The sequence below is a fragment of the Meles meles genome, chromosome 2, assembly GCF_922984935.1.
Source record: "Meles meles chromosome 2, mMelMel3.1 paternal haplotype, whole genome shotgun sequence".
NCBI lineage: Eukaryota > Metazoa > Chordata > Mammalia > Carnivora > Mustelidae > Meles > Meles meles.
In genome coordinates this window covers 121362425-121381025 of record NC_060067.1, presented here as the reverse complement: position 1 = coordinate 121381025, position 18601 = coordinate 121362425, and the positions used below count along the sequence as shown (strand labels likewise).

The 18601-nt window shown below is 37.9% G+C and overlaps 1 protein-coding gene, 1 long non-coding RNA gene and 1 other non-coding gene across 3 annotated transcripts in view; 2 read left to right on the top strand and 1 right to left on the bottom strand.

Annotated features, from left to right (window-relative positions):
* LOC123937080 overlaps positions 1 to 18601 on the bottom strand; it is a 285993-nt gene that overhangs the window by 57971 nt on the left and 209421 nt on the right. The window contains exon 3 of the long non-coding RNA XR_006817409.1: positions 4350 to 4404. This is a non-coding gene — a long non-coding RNA (uncharacterized LOC123937080). The remainder of the gene's footprint in view (positions 1 to 4349; positions 4405 to 18601) is intronic.
* Positions 6160 to 11692, top strand: LOC123937077 (dentin sialophosphoprotein). Its single transcript, XM_045997594.1, has 4 exons — positions 6160 to 6210; positions 7567 to 7653; positions 7993 to 8988; positions 9674 to 11692. Exons 1-4 carry the CDS (start codon positions 6160 to 6162, stop codon positions 11690 to 11692), a joined length of 3153 nt encoding a protein of 1050 aa, XP_045853550.1.
* Positions 6473 to 6579, top strand: LOC123937769. The gene has a single exon (XR_006817565.1). It is a non-coding gene; the product is annotated as a U6 spliceosomal RNA (small nuclear RNA).

Sequence of the window (18601 nt, the reverse complement as noted above, 5' to 3'; positions counted from 1 at the left end):
GCTACCACAAGAAATTCCTAAAATACGGGATTGGCTTTAGAATTTGCCAGTGAGTAGAGGCTGGAAGACTGTTAGTAGAAATACAAATGTTAAAATGTTGCTGGTATAGTCTTAGAAGGATGTGAGAAAAGCATTACTGGAATTTGGAGGAAAGAGAATTCTTGTTATCTCCATGGAAGAAAGCTTGACAAAAAGCTTAGCAGAATTGTGTCCCCCTAGTTATGTGGGAAGCAGAACTTGTAAGCAATGGACTTGGGTAAACAGTTGAGATTTCTAAGCAAAGTGTTGAAGGTGTGGCCTGGCTTCTTCTTGCTGTATAAATGCAAGAGGAGAGAAATAAACTGAGAACTGTTATACAAAAAGGAACCAGCATCTGACAATAACTGAAAATTCTTTGCCTCCGCAATAGCAAAAGATGCTAAAATTAAGAGATTCAATGCCAGGAAAGCATGATCTAAGAAAAAGGTTGAGGGTGTGACTCTACAGCTCTTTGCTGAAACCTAGGCAAGTTATTCATAAGAGACTAAGAGTGGTCCTCACAGATCCTTTTGCTCAAACCAGAGGTCCTCTAAGTAGTTTCAGGGCATTGTCCTTCAGCCATCTTAGCAAAAGCCAAAGGTACAGAAAGGATTATGTGGAAAGATCTGGGGCTATGACTTTTGTATGACTGAGTGAACTCTTATGAATTTACAGGAAATATAAATTTTTCAAAAATTTGTATCAGTGGAGACACTGACAGCTTAGGTTAAAAGCGGCAGAGAGAGTATGAAATGAAAAACAGCTGCTGGGGGGAAGGTTTTTAACTATGAATTTAACTTCTTTAATAGATACGGGGCTATTCAAGTTATCTGTTTCTTCTTGAGTGAGCTTTGGTGTTTTCCAGGAGTATATCCATTTCCAAAAGTTGTTGAATTTATTGGCAAAAGTTGTTCAAGGTATTCCCTTTTTATCCTTTAATGTCTATAGAATCTGTAGTATTTTGATCTCTCTCATTTCTTATATTGATAATTATGTCTTCTCGCATATTACTCTGATTAGTCTGACTAGAGTCTTAAAAATTTTATTGAACTTTTCAAAAATCAAGTTCTTGGTTTCATTGATTTTCTCTATTGTTTTTTCTATTTTGTTGATTTCAGTTCTGATTTTTATTATTTCCTTTCTTTTACTTAATTTGAACTTAATTAAAAAAATTTGTAGGGGGCGCCTGGGTGGCTCAGTGGGTTAAGTCTCTGCCTTCGGCTTGGGTCATGATCTCAGGGTCCTGGGATCAAGCCCCACATCGGGCTCTCTGCTCAGCGGGGAGCCTGCTTCCTCCTATCTCTGCTCGCCTCTCTGCCTATTTGTGATCTCTCTTTCCATCAAATAAATAAATAAAATATTAAAAAAAATTTGTAGTTACTGACAGTGGAAGCCATAATCATTCTTTTGAGAACTTTTTCTTTTCTAACATGTGCATTTAGTGTTGTTAATTTTCCCATAAGAAGTGCTTCAGTGACATCCTGCAAATTTTGATAAATTGTGTTTTCATTTTTATTTAATTCAATATATTTTGAATTTCTCTTTGGTTTCCTCTTTTACCCATTGCTTATTTAGAATTATGTAATTTAGCTTCTAAATTCTGGGGTTTTCCAGAGATCTTTCTGATATTGACTTTTTTTTTTTTCCTGTTATTGACATCTAAGTTAATTATTTTGTGGTCAGAAAGCACACTCTGTATGACTCAAATCTTTAAAAGTTTATTGAGATTTTTGGGGGGGCCTAAAATACGGTCTATCTTGGTAAATATTCCAGACTGCATTAGAAAAGAATGTTTATTCTGCTGTAGTTGGATGCAGTGTTCAACAAATGTCAATTAGATCAAATTGGCTGATTTTCTGCCTAGTAGTCTACCAGTTATTGACATATTATTAATTCAAGTTAGATGAAAAGGAAGATGGGTATAGTTCATTAATCTCCTCTGGTGTCTCTATGTGAGAGAAGGTATAAAATTCCTCCCAGGAGTGGCTTAGCATGCCTTAAAATTTGGTAAGACCCTTTAAGGCACCCACATAAACATGTTGTCTAAATAAAAACAAGGTGCTTGCTATGAAAACACAGCTTCCTGGCAAATTCTTTTTCCATTCCCTCCATTCCTCTTCAACCTTACTATATTCCCTGTGATAGTTCTATATAAATTCTGGAGTTTCCACTGTTGGGTAGTGGTATATTAGTGCTTTTATGGGGTTCACATCCTTTGGTATTATAGTATAAAAAAAAGATTGGGGGCACCTGGGTGGCTCAGTGGGTTAAAGCCTCTGCCTTCGGCTCAGGTCATGATCCCGGCGTCCTGGGATCGAGCCCCGCATCGGGCTCTCTGCTCAGTGGGGAGCCTGCTTCCCTTTCTCTATCTCTCTGCCTGCCTCTCTGCCTACTTGTGATCTCTGTCTGTCAAATAAATAAATAATTAAAAAAAAAGATTGAAATATTCTTGAAAGTTCTGAAGAAGTACATGGAGAGACATTGACTGTCAAGTTTTTGAATACAAAAATTGGACAAATGGTTTAGAGAATACCTGCATTATGGCACACATCTGGAGTTCAGGAGAATGGTGAGTTCAGGGTAGCAAAACTTGGTGCTAAAAATACTGTCTGGTTTTCTGTTTTGTCCCTCACAGTTGACACAAGTAACTGAGAGATAATTGAGAGCTAAATCTATTGTCTGTATGCACTTTTGCACATCTAGCTATCTTACAAGAACTTTTGGTATTTTGAATATCTATTTTTAAAATGTAGTTTGAATACTATGAAATTGATACATTTTCAGCCTCACATGACTGTTTATTTAGGTCAGAGAGATTTCATATGAGTTACTATTTATATATGCTAAAGACCCCTCAGGCAATGTCAGGCTGTTGCATGTGGACAGCTTCTTGAATTATAGCACAGAAACTTTAATACCTACCTCAGGAATGATAGGAGTCTTAAATAGGCAGTCATATTTACTAAAGAAACCTAGAGTTTTCTTAGATTGCCAACCTTAGTAAGACAAGAAATGTCAGGGTGATAGAGTTTAAGTGGCTCTTTTCAGATACATTACACTGATTCTCTATATTTAAGATGCAAAACAGCCTTCCAGGAGCTATTTAATTAAGTGAAAGTAAGTCTAGTCCCCTTGGAACCGAATGGTTCAGTGAACAAATACATGTCAGTATGTGAAGGAAGTGGGGGAAGTTATTATGTGCTTCATAGACATGGTGACACTTTATAACCCCATATCAGGGATCCTAAACAGTGATTGGTTGAGAAAATTATCAAACTGAGTTTAAATTTCAGCACGTACAAAATTGTCACACAAATGTCCAGGACAGTGAGCCACTCTCAGTCTTCAATGCGAAAGATAAGAAATCCTGGATTTTCAAAGTCCCTTTGAAGGCTTTTAAGGTAAGATGAAACCTCGTCTTTACTCAGAACCAACTGATTCCTGTAGAAATTTTAATTTCAGAGAAGAAGCTGATTTGATTTTATGAAGTGAATAATCCTTATGCTTAGATTTTTTCCTTCCCCTTTGACTTGGCAAATCAAGACTACATGTTAAAAGATAACAGAAAATAACATGGTAAGGGATGTGAAGAATAAGAATTTTATTACAGCCACTATGTTAAAATATCAGTTGCTAATAGGAAGAGAATACGTAAGAAGAAGCAAATATTATACATCTAAAAATATTAACAACGAAATAAGTAATTAGAATATTTTACACATAATTCACGATAGCTCCATTACTGTTATTTTTATCTACAAAAACCATCTTTAAGAATCTTGAATCTAATTAAAGACATTTTAGCCTTACCATTGCAATATAAGACGTGATGGCATTTAATAAAAAAGTAAAGACACAATCTCTTCCTCTCAAGTAGTGATGACAGTGACATTTAAACACTGACTTGGGAAATAAACATGGATTTGGGAATTTCATTCAACACATTATACTACATTTACTTCAAAGCTTGGCTAATCCATTCAGTGATAAGCTCCATGAGGGTAGGGCTCTTACCTATTTCCAGGGCTCAGTATCTGGTCCATGTTAGGTCTTCAAATGTTGAGTGAACGACTGCATCCCAGTTTACATTTAATTTTTTGGTCCCTGAATCACCAAACCTCAGCCTAAAATATCAGGTATTTTTTGCCAACTGACATGAGGGTTTTTAAAGCTAGATTAAAATATGTCTACTTAAGATATCTGGAAATACTGACCTCTATCCCATACTTTTTCTGTTTCATGATATCATAACAGGTTTAGAAAATGAAAGAGGTTTTGGGCTGACAGAACTGGGGCCATTTCTATAGCAGTCTTTTGAGCTATCTACCTACCTGAGAATATAGTGGCAAGCATCACGGTGTACTATGCAATCATTCTGGAGTGGGTCTGAAAGAGAACCAAAGTAGTCAGATTGCAGGATTGTGGTTTAGCATGGAATGCACATAACCGTGACCTTCACCACAGGTACCTTTCTAGGACACCATGGTTCCTCCAAATCAGTGTACACCCGCCTTCAGCAGAGTCTATGTAATAATTAGGCTTGGTACTGCAAAGTTCTGTATGATACCTGCTTACTAAACAGCTGCCCTTCAATATCTATGCCCCAGAGTAAGCCCATTTTTTTTTTCCTCTCAGAAATCATGTCCTCTCTCCTGTAAGGAAGTGCCAATAATTCTATGACAGTTGATATTCACTAAAATTTTATTATGTTTCCATTATCAACATTAAATTCAATCAAAGCTATTTTATGACATGCATTATTTTAATCTATAAACTCTGGGAGTTCATGAAATAGGAGTAAAACTCTTTCTTCCTTTCTGTGGTAATAGTATCATTACACCAAGAAATCTAATTTTCAGTAATGGTAATTTAAATTTTTGATTCACACGGATATACAATGTCTATTCCAATGTATCAAAATATATATTATACCATTTCTGAATGTGAACTCTAACAGGAATAAAGGATCATGTTTTTAGAAGCTCCACATAATAATTGCTATCATTTATAATGGGATTGCTAAATACCTAGAACAGTGCTAAGTATGCTTATACTAATAAGTATTCACCAACAATATTCATAAAACAACTCTTTCTGTGCTATGTATCAGAATATAGTGATTACAACACATTCTCCTAGGTTTCAGGAGAAACCTTCAGGTCAGAGAATATATAAGTAACCAGGTTATGTTAAAATGGTAGAATATGTTAACAGCGAGGTTTCCAGAAGTTTCTGGGTGTAAAAAAGATAGAAACACAAATGCCCTTTGAAAAGGTCAGAGAATGCTCCTCAGAGAAGATTCTTCTGCTAACATAATTGGGATAATCCCAAAGTGTAGGTATTATTATCCCAGATGGAGGAAACAAAGGCTTAATAAAACTACTTAAATTTCTCAAGTTCATGCAACAAGTAGCAGAGGTAAAACTTGAACCCAGGTCTCTAAATCCAAACTTTGTGTTCCTTCCACTAGCCACGGCTACCTGATGTTAGTAATTTCTTTCCTTCACAGTGTCCTATAGTCCACTTGTGTGAATTTGTGATGGGGATGATAAATGATTCCTCTTTTAGTAATAATCTTAGAATTAGTTAATACTTGATTAAAATCATTCAGAAAAAAATGTTATCACCATCAAAAACAGCAAAACAAAGTTATGGTTGTATCCTTTGTAACTACATGGCCGTGTCCCTTCATTGACATAGGCAGAAAAAGTCTAGTTAGCTACCCCAGTGCTGAGCCCGATGATGCCTCTGTAGATCTCTGGGAGCACTCCAGCTATGTTCTGTAACACTGAGTCTTTATTTATTTGACAGACAGGGATCACAAGTAGGTAGAGAGGCAGGCGGGGAGTGGGGAAGGCTCTCCACTGAGCAGAGAGCCCGATGCGGGGCTCAATCCCAGGACCCTGGGATCATGACCTGAGCCGAAGGCAGAGGCCTAACCCACTGAGCCACCCAGGTGCCCTGTAACACTGAGTCTTGATAGCCTTCCTCTCATGTTGGATATATACTCCTTGCTCAGGAAAAAGTCAAAAGCTAACTGACTGAAATAATACCTTACCATGGTTATTATCTTTTTCTTTATAAGTAATTTTTGCTGTTCTTTTTTCATTAAAAACAGGCTGATTAACATTCCTAAAGAAAATGAAGATAATTATATATTTTTGCATTTGGGCAGCAGCATGGGCTATTCCAGTAAGTATGTATTCCTCAGAAAATCTCCTCACTTTGTTATCTCTTTTATCCTAACATTAAATAATATATATTTCCTTAAGACTTTGAAGACTTTTTAGACTATGCCTAAACATTTAGATTTGCATGAAAGACTTTATGAGATATCTTTATGGGTCTCAACAAACCCAAATATGCACTCCAATTCATGCTCCATGCTCCCATTCCTCTAAATGAAACTAATATCTTGTCAGATGGATTATTACTTTTAAAATTTATTCAGTTTGTGTTTGCTTCGGCAGCACATATACTAAAATTGGAATAATACAGAGAATATTAGCATGGCTCCTATACAAGGATAACACACAAATTTGTAAAATTCATTCAGATTTATATTCAATGCCCCAAAGTCATGGAGACTTCAGCCATCTTTGCTCATGCCCTATGAATTTCATTATAATATCAATGAAGCCTACATATTTTTAAAAAAGATTTTATTTATTTATTTGACAGACAGAGATCACAAGTAGGCAGAGAGGCAGGCAGAGGGAGAGAGAGGAGGAAGCAGGCTCCCTGCCGAGCAGAGAGCCTGATGTGGGACTCGATTCCAGGACCCTGAGACCCCCCGAGCCAAAGGCAGAGGCTCAATCCAGTGAGCCACCCAGGTGCCCTGAAGCCTACATTTTAAAGGAAGTTTTCAGGGAATGATTTGGAAAAAATAAAGATTTTTTCAATGTAGGAGAAAATTAATGTTTCACTCAGATAATTTTTTTTTAACGCTCATTGGGGAAAATTTGGAATATACAGATAAACACCAACGAAAAAAATTAGGAAAATTAAACCATTTGTAATTATGTTTACCCTACTATGGGTAACATTCTGGTATGTTTTCATACTATCAAACAACTTGGTATTTATGCAGTTGAGAATTTTCTCAACTATTTCAAATGTGCTCCTGAAGGACAGAAGTAGCATATTACTCTATTTTGTTTCTGCACTGGCTCTGGTCATACCTCGTATTTTCTTAGGGGTTTGGTCAGGATTATACTTAAGGTGGGTTTTGTGCTAGTGTGGGAGGTTTGTACAGAAACATCAAAGGTCCATCTCCTCATTTTTATAAAAGACAATCCTCCTTGAGATAAGTGGTCTGGTTAATATCAATAAAATCAGTAATACCTTTGGGAGAATTATCTGTATGCCCAGTTTAAATTCTACATAAACTGTGTAACAAGGTTGATTAGATATCACTTTGGCCTTTGCATTATATATTTTTCTTCATTTAGAGAAAAATGTGTGTCTGTATGTATGTGTGCATGTGTGCATGTATGCATGTACACAAAGTTATAATGTTTTCAATTTCTAATATTTTCATTTTGGTAGGTTCCTCAAATCAAGCCATTGGAGAGACATGCTATTGACAAATCTACAAATTTAAATCTTCTGGAAAAAGCAAAAGTGCCAATACAGGTATAGGGTACAAAATGTGTTTCTAAGCTGTTTTTTAAATTCTTTTTTTTTTGGATTATTTACTTATTTATTTATTTGAGAGAGAGAGAGAGAGAGAGAGAGATCACGACAGAGAGTCGGGGAGGGACAGAGGGAGAGGCAGACTCCTCACCTAGCAGAGAGCCTGACATGGGACTCCATCCCAGGACATTTAACCTACTGTGGCAGATGCTTCACTGACTGTGCCACCCAGATGCCCCTAAATTCTATTAACTTCCAGAAAACTGATGCTTACCTTTTCAGTCTGTTTTATTTCAAGATAAAATCTACAAATTATTCTGAATTGTTACTCTTTTCCAGGATGAGTTAAATGCCAATGATACCACTGAAGAAAGTGGTGACCCCCATGAAAATGAAAGAGGAAGGCAACAATATACCAGAGATGGTTACAAAGAAGAAAGAAATGGCTCTGAGTGGGTAGAAATAGGAGGGAAAAGTTCTTCTATAGATTCCATGTTAGTAAATGATGAGGGGAATAGAGTAGACCAAAACGGGGTCACAGGAAAACCAGAAACATATGGTTATGATGGGATACATGGAAAAGAAGGCAGCAGCACAGCAAATGGCATCAGGGGACAAGTAAGCATCATCGACAATGCTGGAATAGCAAATGGAAGCAATATTAATAGAAATGCTGATAAGAATTTGAACAATGGAGGAGTTGTTGGAGATGCAAGTCAGAGTGAGAATGCCACTGTTGTCCAAGAAGAAGACCATCAAATAGGTAGAAGCAATAACAGTACAGGCCATGAGGATGAAATAAATAGGAATGCCTGTAGAAATGAGGGTGATACAAGTGAAATAACACCTCAGAGAGAAAGTGAGGGAAATGGGAATCAGGAGGCAGAAGTAACACCAGGAAGAAGTGGAGCTGGCAATGGAGAAGATGCTGGCCTGGATAATTCTGATGGGAGTCCTAGTGGAAATGGAGCAGAGGAGGATGAAGAAACAGGCTCTGGTGATGATGAAGATGAAGAAACAGGGAATGGAAAAGAGGGTACTGATAACAGGAAGGGCCAAGAGGGTCAGCCTCATGGAAAAGATGATAATGATAACAGCTTAGGTCAAAATTCAATTAGTAGTGAAGATGATGACCCAGAAGACAAAGAAGATCCCCATGACATCGATGGAGACAACACCTCCAAGAGTGAGGAGGATTCTGATGGTATTTCTAAAGACAAAGTTAGCCCATCAATAGAGGACATGCAAAAGCCCAATTACAAAGAAAACAACGCTGTGGAAAAGAAAATCACTGATGAATCAGAGCCAGGTGCTACTGGGAAGAGTCAAGATAAGGTTAGTTTGTAAAGCTGATTCCTTTCAAATGGCAGTTTAAATTCTCCCCCTCCATTCACTGATGGTAACACAAAATAAATCATAATAAGCATTCATCTGTTTTGGCACAGAAATTACTTGAATATTTATGGGAAAGTTAGAGTCCCTATTAGACTCTGATACAGAACAATTTTTTAAAAAGATTTTATTTACTTATTTATTTGAGAGTGAGAGAGCACAAGTGGAGGGGGGGTGGAGGAGCAGCAGAGGGAGAGAGAGAAGCAGGCTCCTCACTGAGCAGGGAGTCTGATGTGGGTTCTGATATCAGGAATCTGGATCATGACCTGGCCCAAAGGCAGAAGCTTAACTGACTAATCCACCTAGATATCCCCAGAACAATTTTAAAAACAGACATTTCTGAAAATTTGGTTAGAATTCTATATGTCTAATCCTAATAACTGATGCACCATGTACCTGTTCACACAAGTTCCTACTGGGTAAAAATGTGAATGGTTGTTATATGATCTAAACACCAGAATTCTTGCAGGTGAATAAAGCATGTTTTTACAAACAGAAGTTTATGAAGTACTAGAAGCTGAACTTCTGTTTTTCTGGTCACATTCCGCAGTCCTGTCTTCCACAGACTAATGCAATTTTGCAGCATACCATCCATTAACTAATCATTCTTTTCTCCATCTTTCCACAGGGAATAGAAATGGAAGGTCCCAGTAGTGGCAACAGAAATGTTACCAAAGAAGCTGGGAAAGTCAGTGAAGATAAAGAGAGTAAAAGACAACAAGGAATGGTCATGGGGAAAGGAAATGTCAAGACACCAGGAGAGACTGACAACATACAAGGGCTTGGTCAGAAATCAGAACCTGGAAATAAGGTTACACGCAGCAAAACAGGTAGTGAAAGTAATAGTGATGGATATGACAGTTACGAGTTTGATGACAAATCTATGCAAGGAGATGATCCCAACAGTAGTGATGACTCTAATGGCAATGATGATGCTGATTCTGAAGGTGACAATGACAGCAATAGCCAAGGAGACACTGGTTATAACTCTGAGGAATCAAAAGATAATGGCAATGACAGTGACTCAAATGGAGGAGGTGATAATGACAGTGATAGCACATCAGATGCTAATGACAGTGACAGTAATGGCAATGGTAACAACAGGAGTGATGCCAATGGCAAATCAGACAGCAGCAAAGATAAATCGAACAGTAGTGACAGCAGTGATAGCAGCGCCAGCAGTGACAGCAGCGACAGCAGTGATAGTGACAGTAGTGACAGCAGTGACAGTAGTGACAGCAGCGACAGCAGCGATAGCAGTGACAGCAGTGATAGCAGTGATAGCAGTGACAGTAGTAACAGCAGTGACAGTAGTGATAGTAGTGACAGCAGCGATAGCAGTGACAGCAGCGACAGCAGCAATAGCAGTGACAGTAGTGACAGCAGCGATAGTGACAGCAGTGACAGCAGTGACAGTGACAGTAGTGACAGCAGCGATAGCAGTAACAGCAGTGATAGTGACAGCAGTGACAGTAGTGACAGCAGCGACAGTAGTGATAGCAGTGACAGCAGCAATAGTGACAGCAGTGACAGCAGCAACAGCAGTGATAGCAGTGACAGCAATGATAGCAGTGACAGTAGTAACAGCAGCGACAGTAGTGATAGCAGTGACAGCAGCAATAGCAGTGACAGCAGTGACAGCAGTGATAGCAGTGACAGTAGTAACAGCAGCGACAGTAGTGATAGCAGTGACAGCAGCAATAGCAGTGACAGCAGCAACAGCAGTGATAGCAGCGACAGCAGTGATAGCAGCGACAGCAGTGATAGCGACAGCAGTGACAGTAGTGACAGCAGTGACAGCAATAGCAGTGATAGCAGTGACAGTAGTGATAGCAGTGACAGCAGCGACAGCAGTGACAGCAAGTCAGACAGTAGTGACAGTAGTAACAGCAGTGATAGTAGTGACAGCAGTGACAGCAAGTCAGAGAACAGTGATAGCAGTGACAGCAGTGACAGCAAGTCAGACAGTAGTGAAAGCAATGATAGCAGTGACAGCAGTGATAGCAGCGACAGTAAATCAGACAATAGTGACAGTAGTGATAGCAGCAACAGTAGTGATAGCAGTGACAGTAGTGACAGTGACAGTGACAGTAAATCAGATAACAGTGATAGCAGCAACAGCAAATCAGATAGTGACAGCAGTGATAGTGACAGTGACAGTAAATCAGATAGCAGTGATAGCAGCAACAGTAAATCAGAAAGCAGTGACAGCAGCAATAGCAAATCAGATAGTGATAGCAGTGACAGTAGTGACAGTGAAAGTAAATCAGACAGCAGTGACAGCAGCAATAGCAAATCAGATAGTAGTGACAGCAGTGACAGTGACAGCAGTGACAGCAGTGATAGTGATAGCAGTGACAGCAGCAACAGCAGCGACAGCAGCAATGGTGACAGCAGTGACAGCGACAGCAGCGACAGCAGCAATGGTGACAGCAGCGACAGTGACAGCAGTGACAGTGACAGCAGCGACAGCAGCAATGGCGACAGCAGTGACAGCAGCGACAGTGACAGCAATGGCAGTAGTACCAGTACATCTGACAGTAATAAGAGTCACAGCAAGACCAAGTCTGGTAATGGCAACAATGGAAGTGACAGTGAGAGTGACAGTGAAGGCAGTGACAGCAATCACTCAACCAGTGATGATTAGAAAAGAAAAACCCACAAGATTTTTTTTTTGAAAAGTCTAGTGAGTAATTGATAGGAAATGAAGATTTTCAAGGAAGGAAAGAAAGAGGAGACATAAACAGAAGATGCCTACATTCATAGAAACAATGAGAGGAATAGTCAGATTGCCAGATTTGGAACCAAGCCCCCACACTCTCAGGAGATAATCTGAATGCAGGACCTTTGGTATGTGCATATTAAAACACATTATGAAAAGATGTTTAAAATGTGTACATCTAAACATAAAAAGGGACAATTAAAATATTCTTTAATACTTTACACAGAAACCTCAAGTAATAATGTACTATATGATAACTCTGATTTAAATGCTGAGTGCTTTAGGGAATGTAGCAAGTAAACACATTTTATAAACAACCTGTGGCATTGCCTTAATCTTTCAGTCATTACACATTCTGGATAGATGGTCTGCTTATTGCTGAGTAAAAGATGTTGTTACCATGATATCCAGGTTAGCTACTAATTCATTTGCTTGGTCTAAGGAAGAAATAAACTTGTAACATGGAAAAGAAACACAGCAACAACTGAACCTATCTGAACCATGGGAATAATCTTTGTAATTATTGAATAGAGTAATTACAAATTAGAAAAAATTTAAAGAGTGCTAGTCAGAAAATAATACAGATGCTAATTTAAATAACAAAATCTCATATACAGTACACATTCCTACAAAGCACGGGAAATTCAGCATAATGTCCCTAAAACTATTGACAAATCTGATGCAGTGCTTAGAACAGTGTCTTGCCTCCAGTAGCCACTTGCTAAATATTAATGAATAAATGATACATGAATGAAGGACTCTAAAGGAGGGTTTACATTTTGAACTCTATGTCCAGAGCTCTGTTAAATGGAATCAGTATTTGTTTCCCATCTTCTGTCAAATTTTGTTTGCATTTCCCTTTGAAACCCTCACACGCCAAAATTTCCAAACCAGACCCTGAGACACCCTTCTCACTGTTAATCTGTTTCATAAAGCCAACAGCTGCTGGTAGGTGATGATTTGGAAATTACTCTTTTTTGAGAGTCATATAATACAACTAAAACCTGAGCATAGATTGTTCTGCTTTTGTATGAATGAGGGTAATTCTTAGTTTTGAGATGAAGCTCAAACCCTAGAACATGGGGATTTTAAAGGCATATGCAACTAGAGTGTGAAAATAGGGTGGAGGTAAAATTTATTATCCAAACTAATATACTTTTGAGAGTGAAGAGGGTACTATCAATAATTACTTGGGGGCAGGAAGTGTAAATTGGGATTGTTCAGGGATACCGGGAGATAACAACCGATATCACCATAAGCCTTTAAGGTATTTTTCAAGATTTAGTAGAGATTATTTGTCATTTCCCTCTTTTTCAATTTAGGCAGTTATTTTAGATTTGTTCTAAATCAAAGGTAAAAATCTATATAGTGAAGTTCTGAATGCAACTTCTTTGATGTTAATTTTCAACTAGTCATCAGTTGACCATTTATTTTCTAATATTAAGCATATTTTATATGGAGTTTGAGTAGGTTTTTTTTCCTACCCTCTTTCTTGTTTCATGCAAGTTTTTTAGTTGATATCACCATTACAAGAAATATTGCTGAAAGCTTTAAAAATACTGCTATTTATAAACTATATAACTCATAATACTGTAACATTTCAGGTTTCTACTATATCATAATCATGTAAATGACTCCAAAGTTCTTTCCTTAAAATATGCTCTAGATTTTTAACTTCTTTAGGCTTCAGGATTTTTTTTTTTGGTCTTTTTTTAATTTGTAAAGTGTGGCTTCTAGGATCTTTCACACCTATTTTAAAAGGTTGTTACGAGTTTAAACCAGGCAATAGATGTGCAACTCTTTGTAAATTGTACAAGATATGTAAATTAAAGAGATAATGAATTTTGGTGTTGTAATAAACATCTACTTATGTGACTATTCACAAGGAAAACTCTCTTAATCTTAATGGGTTTGCAAGTATGTATTTCTTCCACCACATTTTAAAAATTTAGTTGCTTTTAACTGAAAAAGTAACATATTTACATACACAAAAAAATTTCAAACACTGTGAAAAAGTTTTAAAAATATTAAATATTCATCATCCCAGATACCTAGTCCTCTACTTCTCTACTTTAGAGGTGGTTCCAATTACTAACATCTTGTGAAACTTTCCAGAAATAGTCTATGCACATATAAGCACATATGTTCCCCTTCACAGACCTGTACCCCTGGGGATAAAAATACATTATATGTTTATTAAAAAAAAAAAATTTGGAAGGGGAGGCGAACCATAAGAGACTATGGACTCTGAAAAACAACCTGAGGGTTTTGAAGGGTCAGGGGTGGGAGGTTGGGGGAACAGGTGGTGGGTGATGGGGAGGGCACGTTTTGCATGGAGCACTGGGTGTTGTGCAAAAACAATGAATACTGTTACGCTGAAAAAATAAATAAAATGGAAAAAAAAACACATGGAAGTTTACTATACACTATGTGTTTTTCTTACTCTTTTTAACATAAGAATATACCTTGAAAACTGTTTCATAGCACACAGATTGACATTCCGCCCCCCCCCACACAGTTGTGTCGTATTTCATTTTATGAACTGTCATTGATATTTAATCTGTCCCTTTTTCCCATCACTTCCTAAGCCATTTCTGGTCTAATGAGTCTCTGCAGGTAAATAGCATGAGTCGATAACCCAAACCGGATAAATTCCCAACCAGTACTTAAAAAGTCTTCACCTTAGGAAGTATTAGGGAGGATAAAAGGAGATGCTCAGAATCTAGGGCTGATATCAGAAATAATGGAGGAAGACTATGATCCTGATTTTCTTATATAATATCTACACTGACCTCTGGAAAATTGAGGGAAAAATAAAGATGACCCTTTAAAAGGACATCTCAAGAGTAGATCCTTCAAATACAAGAAATCTGGTATTAGAAAACAAATTCTGTTTTGGTATTTTTTGGAAAAGATTAGTAAACTATCTGATAATATTTCCCATGGGAACAGTATTTTTTAATTTGTAGGTTGCCACTCATTTAATAGGTCAGGAGATCAGTTTAGTGACTCATGCCCTACATTTTGTAAAATCGCAGAATAAAAAGGAAAAATCTTAGTGCATCATATGTAGCATTTTATGAAACCTGACAATATTTACTTCGACATGATGCATGCACACATCCATACACAATGTCTTAGTATGCATATTCTAAAATATGTAAAATATTGTTCTGACTCATTGTAGTAAAAAAAGATTTGAAAGCCATTGGCTTAGAAAGCATTACAAAACATTATTCCTGCTAGTAGTCATTTCATATTCATTTTCACATTCCCTTTTCTCTTCAAACCTTTAAGTTTCTTTTCCACTTTTGAAGAGTTAGTTTATAGAAAAAAAGAAAGAAATAGTGGTGTGTATATGGAGTTAGGGAGAAAAGAGTGGTGCTGGGGGATGGGTTTCTGGATTTATTTGTGCTACAGTAAAAGAGCCTAGGTAACACTGTCACTCTTAAACAAGAGGGTATTGTGGTGGTGCTGGTGACTGTGCAGGGGTTCATGATTTCTTTTTGGTTGCATGGGTTACTCCACATCTGGCTGTTCAAATTGACTCTCATCAGCTGTCTTATCCTTCCCACTTAACCCAGGAATTCCTTCCCCACCTGCTCATACCACAAATCAGGAAATGTAGTAAGGGGTTTGTTTGTTTGTTTATAAAATGTTATTTCTAAAAAAGAGGTTATAAAAAGATAATCTTTAGAGAGTTATACCTAACCATATAAATACATTTTATATTATTAACTGAAATGGGATTTCCCAGAAGTCAAGATTGCTTTATGGTTTGTAATGGAAGTTTTGAAAAATTTTAGACCAAAATAGCTAGGAACAATTTTCCTTTCCCTAAAAGGAGCAGGAACAGAATAGAATAGTTCAGTCATAGATGAAAATATCATTGTGTTCTCACAGTAGTCCTTTCACTGCTGCTAGCAAGCAAATCCTCTAGAGAATGAAACAAGTCAACACCACAATGTTCCCAGTAGGGCTTTTGGGTTCATATGGTAAAAAGTAAAAGTCAATTCCTACAGGGCTCTCATGTAGCTTTAAAAAATGGTATAAAGTCCAAAAATCATGAATATGTTAGACGTTGTGTGTTTTCTTTTCTTTTTTTTTTTATCTGTATATATTTGTTATATATATTTTTATTTTTTTATTTTATTATTTTATTTTTTTTTTATTTTTTAATTTCTTCCATTTTATTTATTTTTTCAGCGTAACAGTATTCATTCTTTTTGCACAACACCCAGTGCTCCATGCAAAACGTGCCCTCCCCATTACCCACCACCTGTTCCCCCAACCTCCCACCCCTGAACCATAAGAGACTATGGACTCTGAAAAACAACCTGAGGGTTTTGAAGACGTTGTGTGTTTTCTATTAGTTTGCATAGTCCCAACTCTGCTGAGACACTGTATTTTATAGATAGCTTTATCAGAAGATGCTTCTTTTCCTCCCAAGTCTGTCCTTTTGGCCTTTGCCCCTGGCTATAGCCCTCCCCTCCTTTATGCTTTCCTTCTTTTCCTCCCTAGTATTTTTCCCTTCAAAGAGATGAACTGTGGTGAGGCAATGCTTTGTGCTCTGCAGAACTTAATTCCTGGGTATCTCCCTGTGAGAGGCCCCAGGCAAGCTCCATAGTCAGGAACTGCTAGAGTTGAGCTTGTATCATCACTGGCCCTTTCTCCTGCTCCCAGATTTCAGTCAAAACCAGCTGGGACCCAACTCCCACTCCCTAGTACTTTCCTTAGTTGAATCCACGGAATCTTTCCTTGCTATCCCAACTCCATCTCCCTATCTTCAGACCAATCTGAACTGAAGGCAGAAGATGCTTAGGTTATAACAGAAGTGGCACATTTACTTTTTGTCTTATCCTGATTCCAGTCAGTAGACCTTTATGCTGTCCCCAAATGACAGCATTGATCTTTCTAGTTGGGCTTCTGCACAAAATTTCTCCTCACGTTCTAGTATACTGATTAGAACTGTTCCAGCCCAATCAGCCCAAGATCACCAGCAAATATACTGTCTGTCATAATTAGGCTTTCTGACCCAGTGAAAGAAAGAGACTGTATATAAGAGCAGCCTCATGTATCTCAGCAAACAAAGAAAAAGAACTATTATGGGATTTTGGGAAAGGGTGAAATTTAGGTAATATTTATTTTTAATTTTTTAAATTTTTTTATTTTTTTAAAGATTTTATTTATTTATTTGACAGACAGAGATCACAAGTAGGCAGAGAGGCAGGCAGAGAGAGAGGAGGAAGCAGGCTCCCGGCCAGCAGAGAGCCCGATGTGGGGCTCGATCCCAGGACCCTGGAATCCTGACCTGAGCCGAAGGCAGAGGCTTTAACCCACTGAGCCACCCAGGCGCCCCTAGGTAATATTTAAATGAAGCAGTTTTCAAAAGGCTCAAAGCAAGGCAGGACTGTGGCTAATGGACTCATCATCAGGTTTGGATCGTGAAGTGGACCCAGGTTCCAGTGTTCTTGTGAAGTGCAAAGTTAAGATGGATGTGGACTATTGTATTCAGAAACCCCTAATCTGATGGAAAAACGTCCCAATCCAGGACTATGGCTAGAGCTTTGGCAACACTACTGGCAATTCTAACTTTTTAGAACTTCGAGATAATCTTAATCCATTTATAGGTGTTTACAGTATACACAGCAATGCTAATCAAAATGTGGCCAAAATGTGTACTGACAGCCTGAAAACTGTTAGAGTTCAGAAGTACAGGAATTGAGAATAAACATTTATCGCCTTTACAGCAACTTGACATTGCCATGAAATCTGAGTGTGATCATTTTTCTGGTAATTTTCATTGTATTTATATAAGCATAAATCCAGGAAACGTGGGAATGGATACTAAGGATGGGGGAAAATGGTGGAAGGAATGTAAAGTTGGATCAGGCTGAAGTTATTGATATGGGCTCACTAAGCAGAGATTCTGCATTTAATGTTGTACTTCAAGGAATCAGAAAGTGCTCTAAGAGTTTGGCTGGTTGACTGACTGAAACATGGACCAAAAGTGGCTCACAGTGCGTGAAATGGAAATACTTGACCTTCTTTGATTTGATGTAGAGGGAGAGATTCAGAAATTCAGGGAGATTGGAATTTTGGAGTGGATTTGTCATTTAAGACACACTCACCTCTGCTGAGAGGGTCTAGAAGACATAACTTTCATCAATACTTTAAGAAATAAATTTGAGAGTGGAGCCCCAGCATCACTGAAAAGCTCCATGATCATTCTTCTCTGTAGGCCAGACCTTATAGTGGGAATCCCAGCCATTCAATTTGAAGCCTAAACGCAATGAAGATTATTATAGGATACCCAAGGTGGCAGGGGCCAAGTGGTGGCATTCCACTGCCAAAGGCATGGTTATTGTATTGGATAGAAAGTCAAAATAACAATTGAAATAGTCTGATCTGTACAGACCTATGGCAGTGACTGGTTATCATGGTGCTCCTAGAAGTGAAATTGATGGTAAACCTAGTAAATTCTTTATTTGTATAATCACAAAAGTTCTATGTCAAAAGTCTAATTCAAATCCTAAGAACAGAGATGGACAGTCCCTCAATCAATTCCCAGATCTGAAACAGTTTATAGACCCAAAAGCCCTTGAGGAAGGATACTACTGAAAACTTACAATTTTTTTCCCTAGCCTTCTCCAAAGAGACCTATGGTCTTTTACTAGGGTAACTGTACATCACTGTGAAAAATAAAACAATGAGACATTATGGGGACCACTGGACACTGACTCTGAAATGGCACAAATTCTAGAAGACCCAAAATGTCTCTGTGGCCTAACAGAGCAGGAGCTAATAGAAGTCAGGTGAATAAGTTTTAGCTCA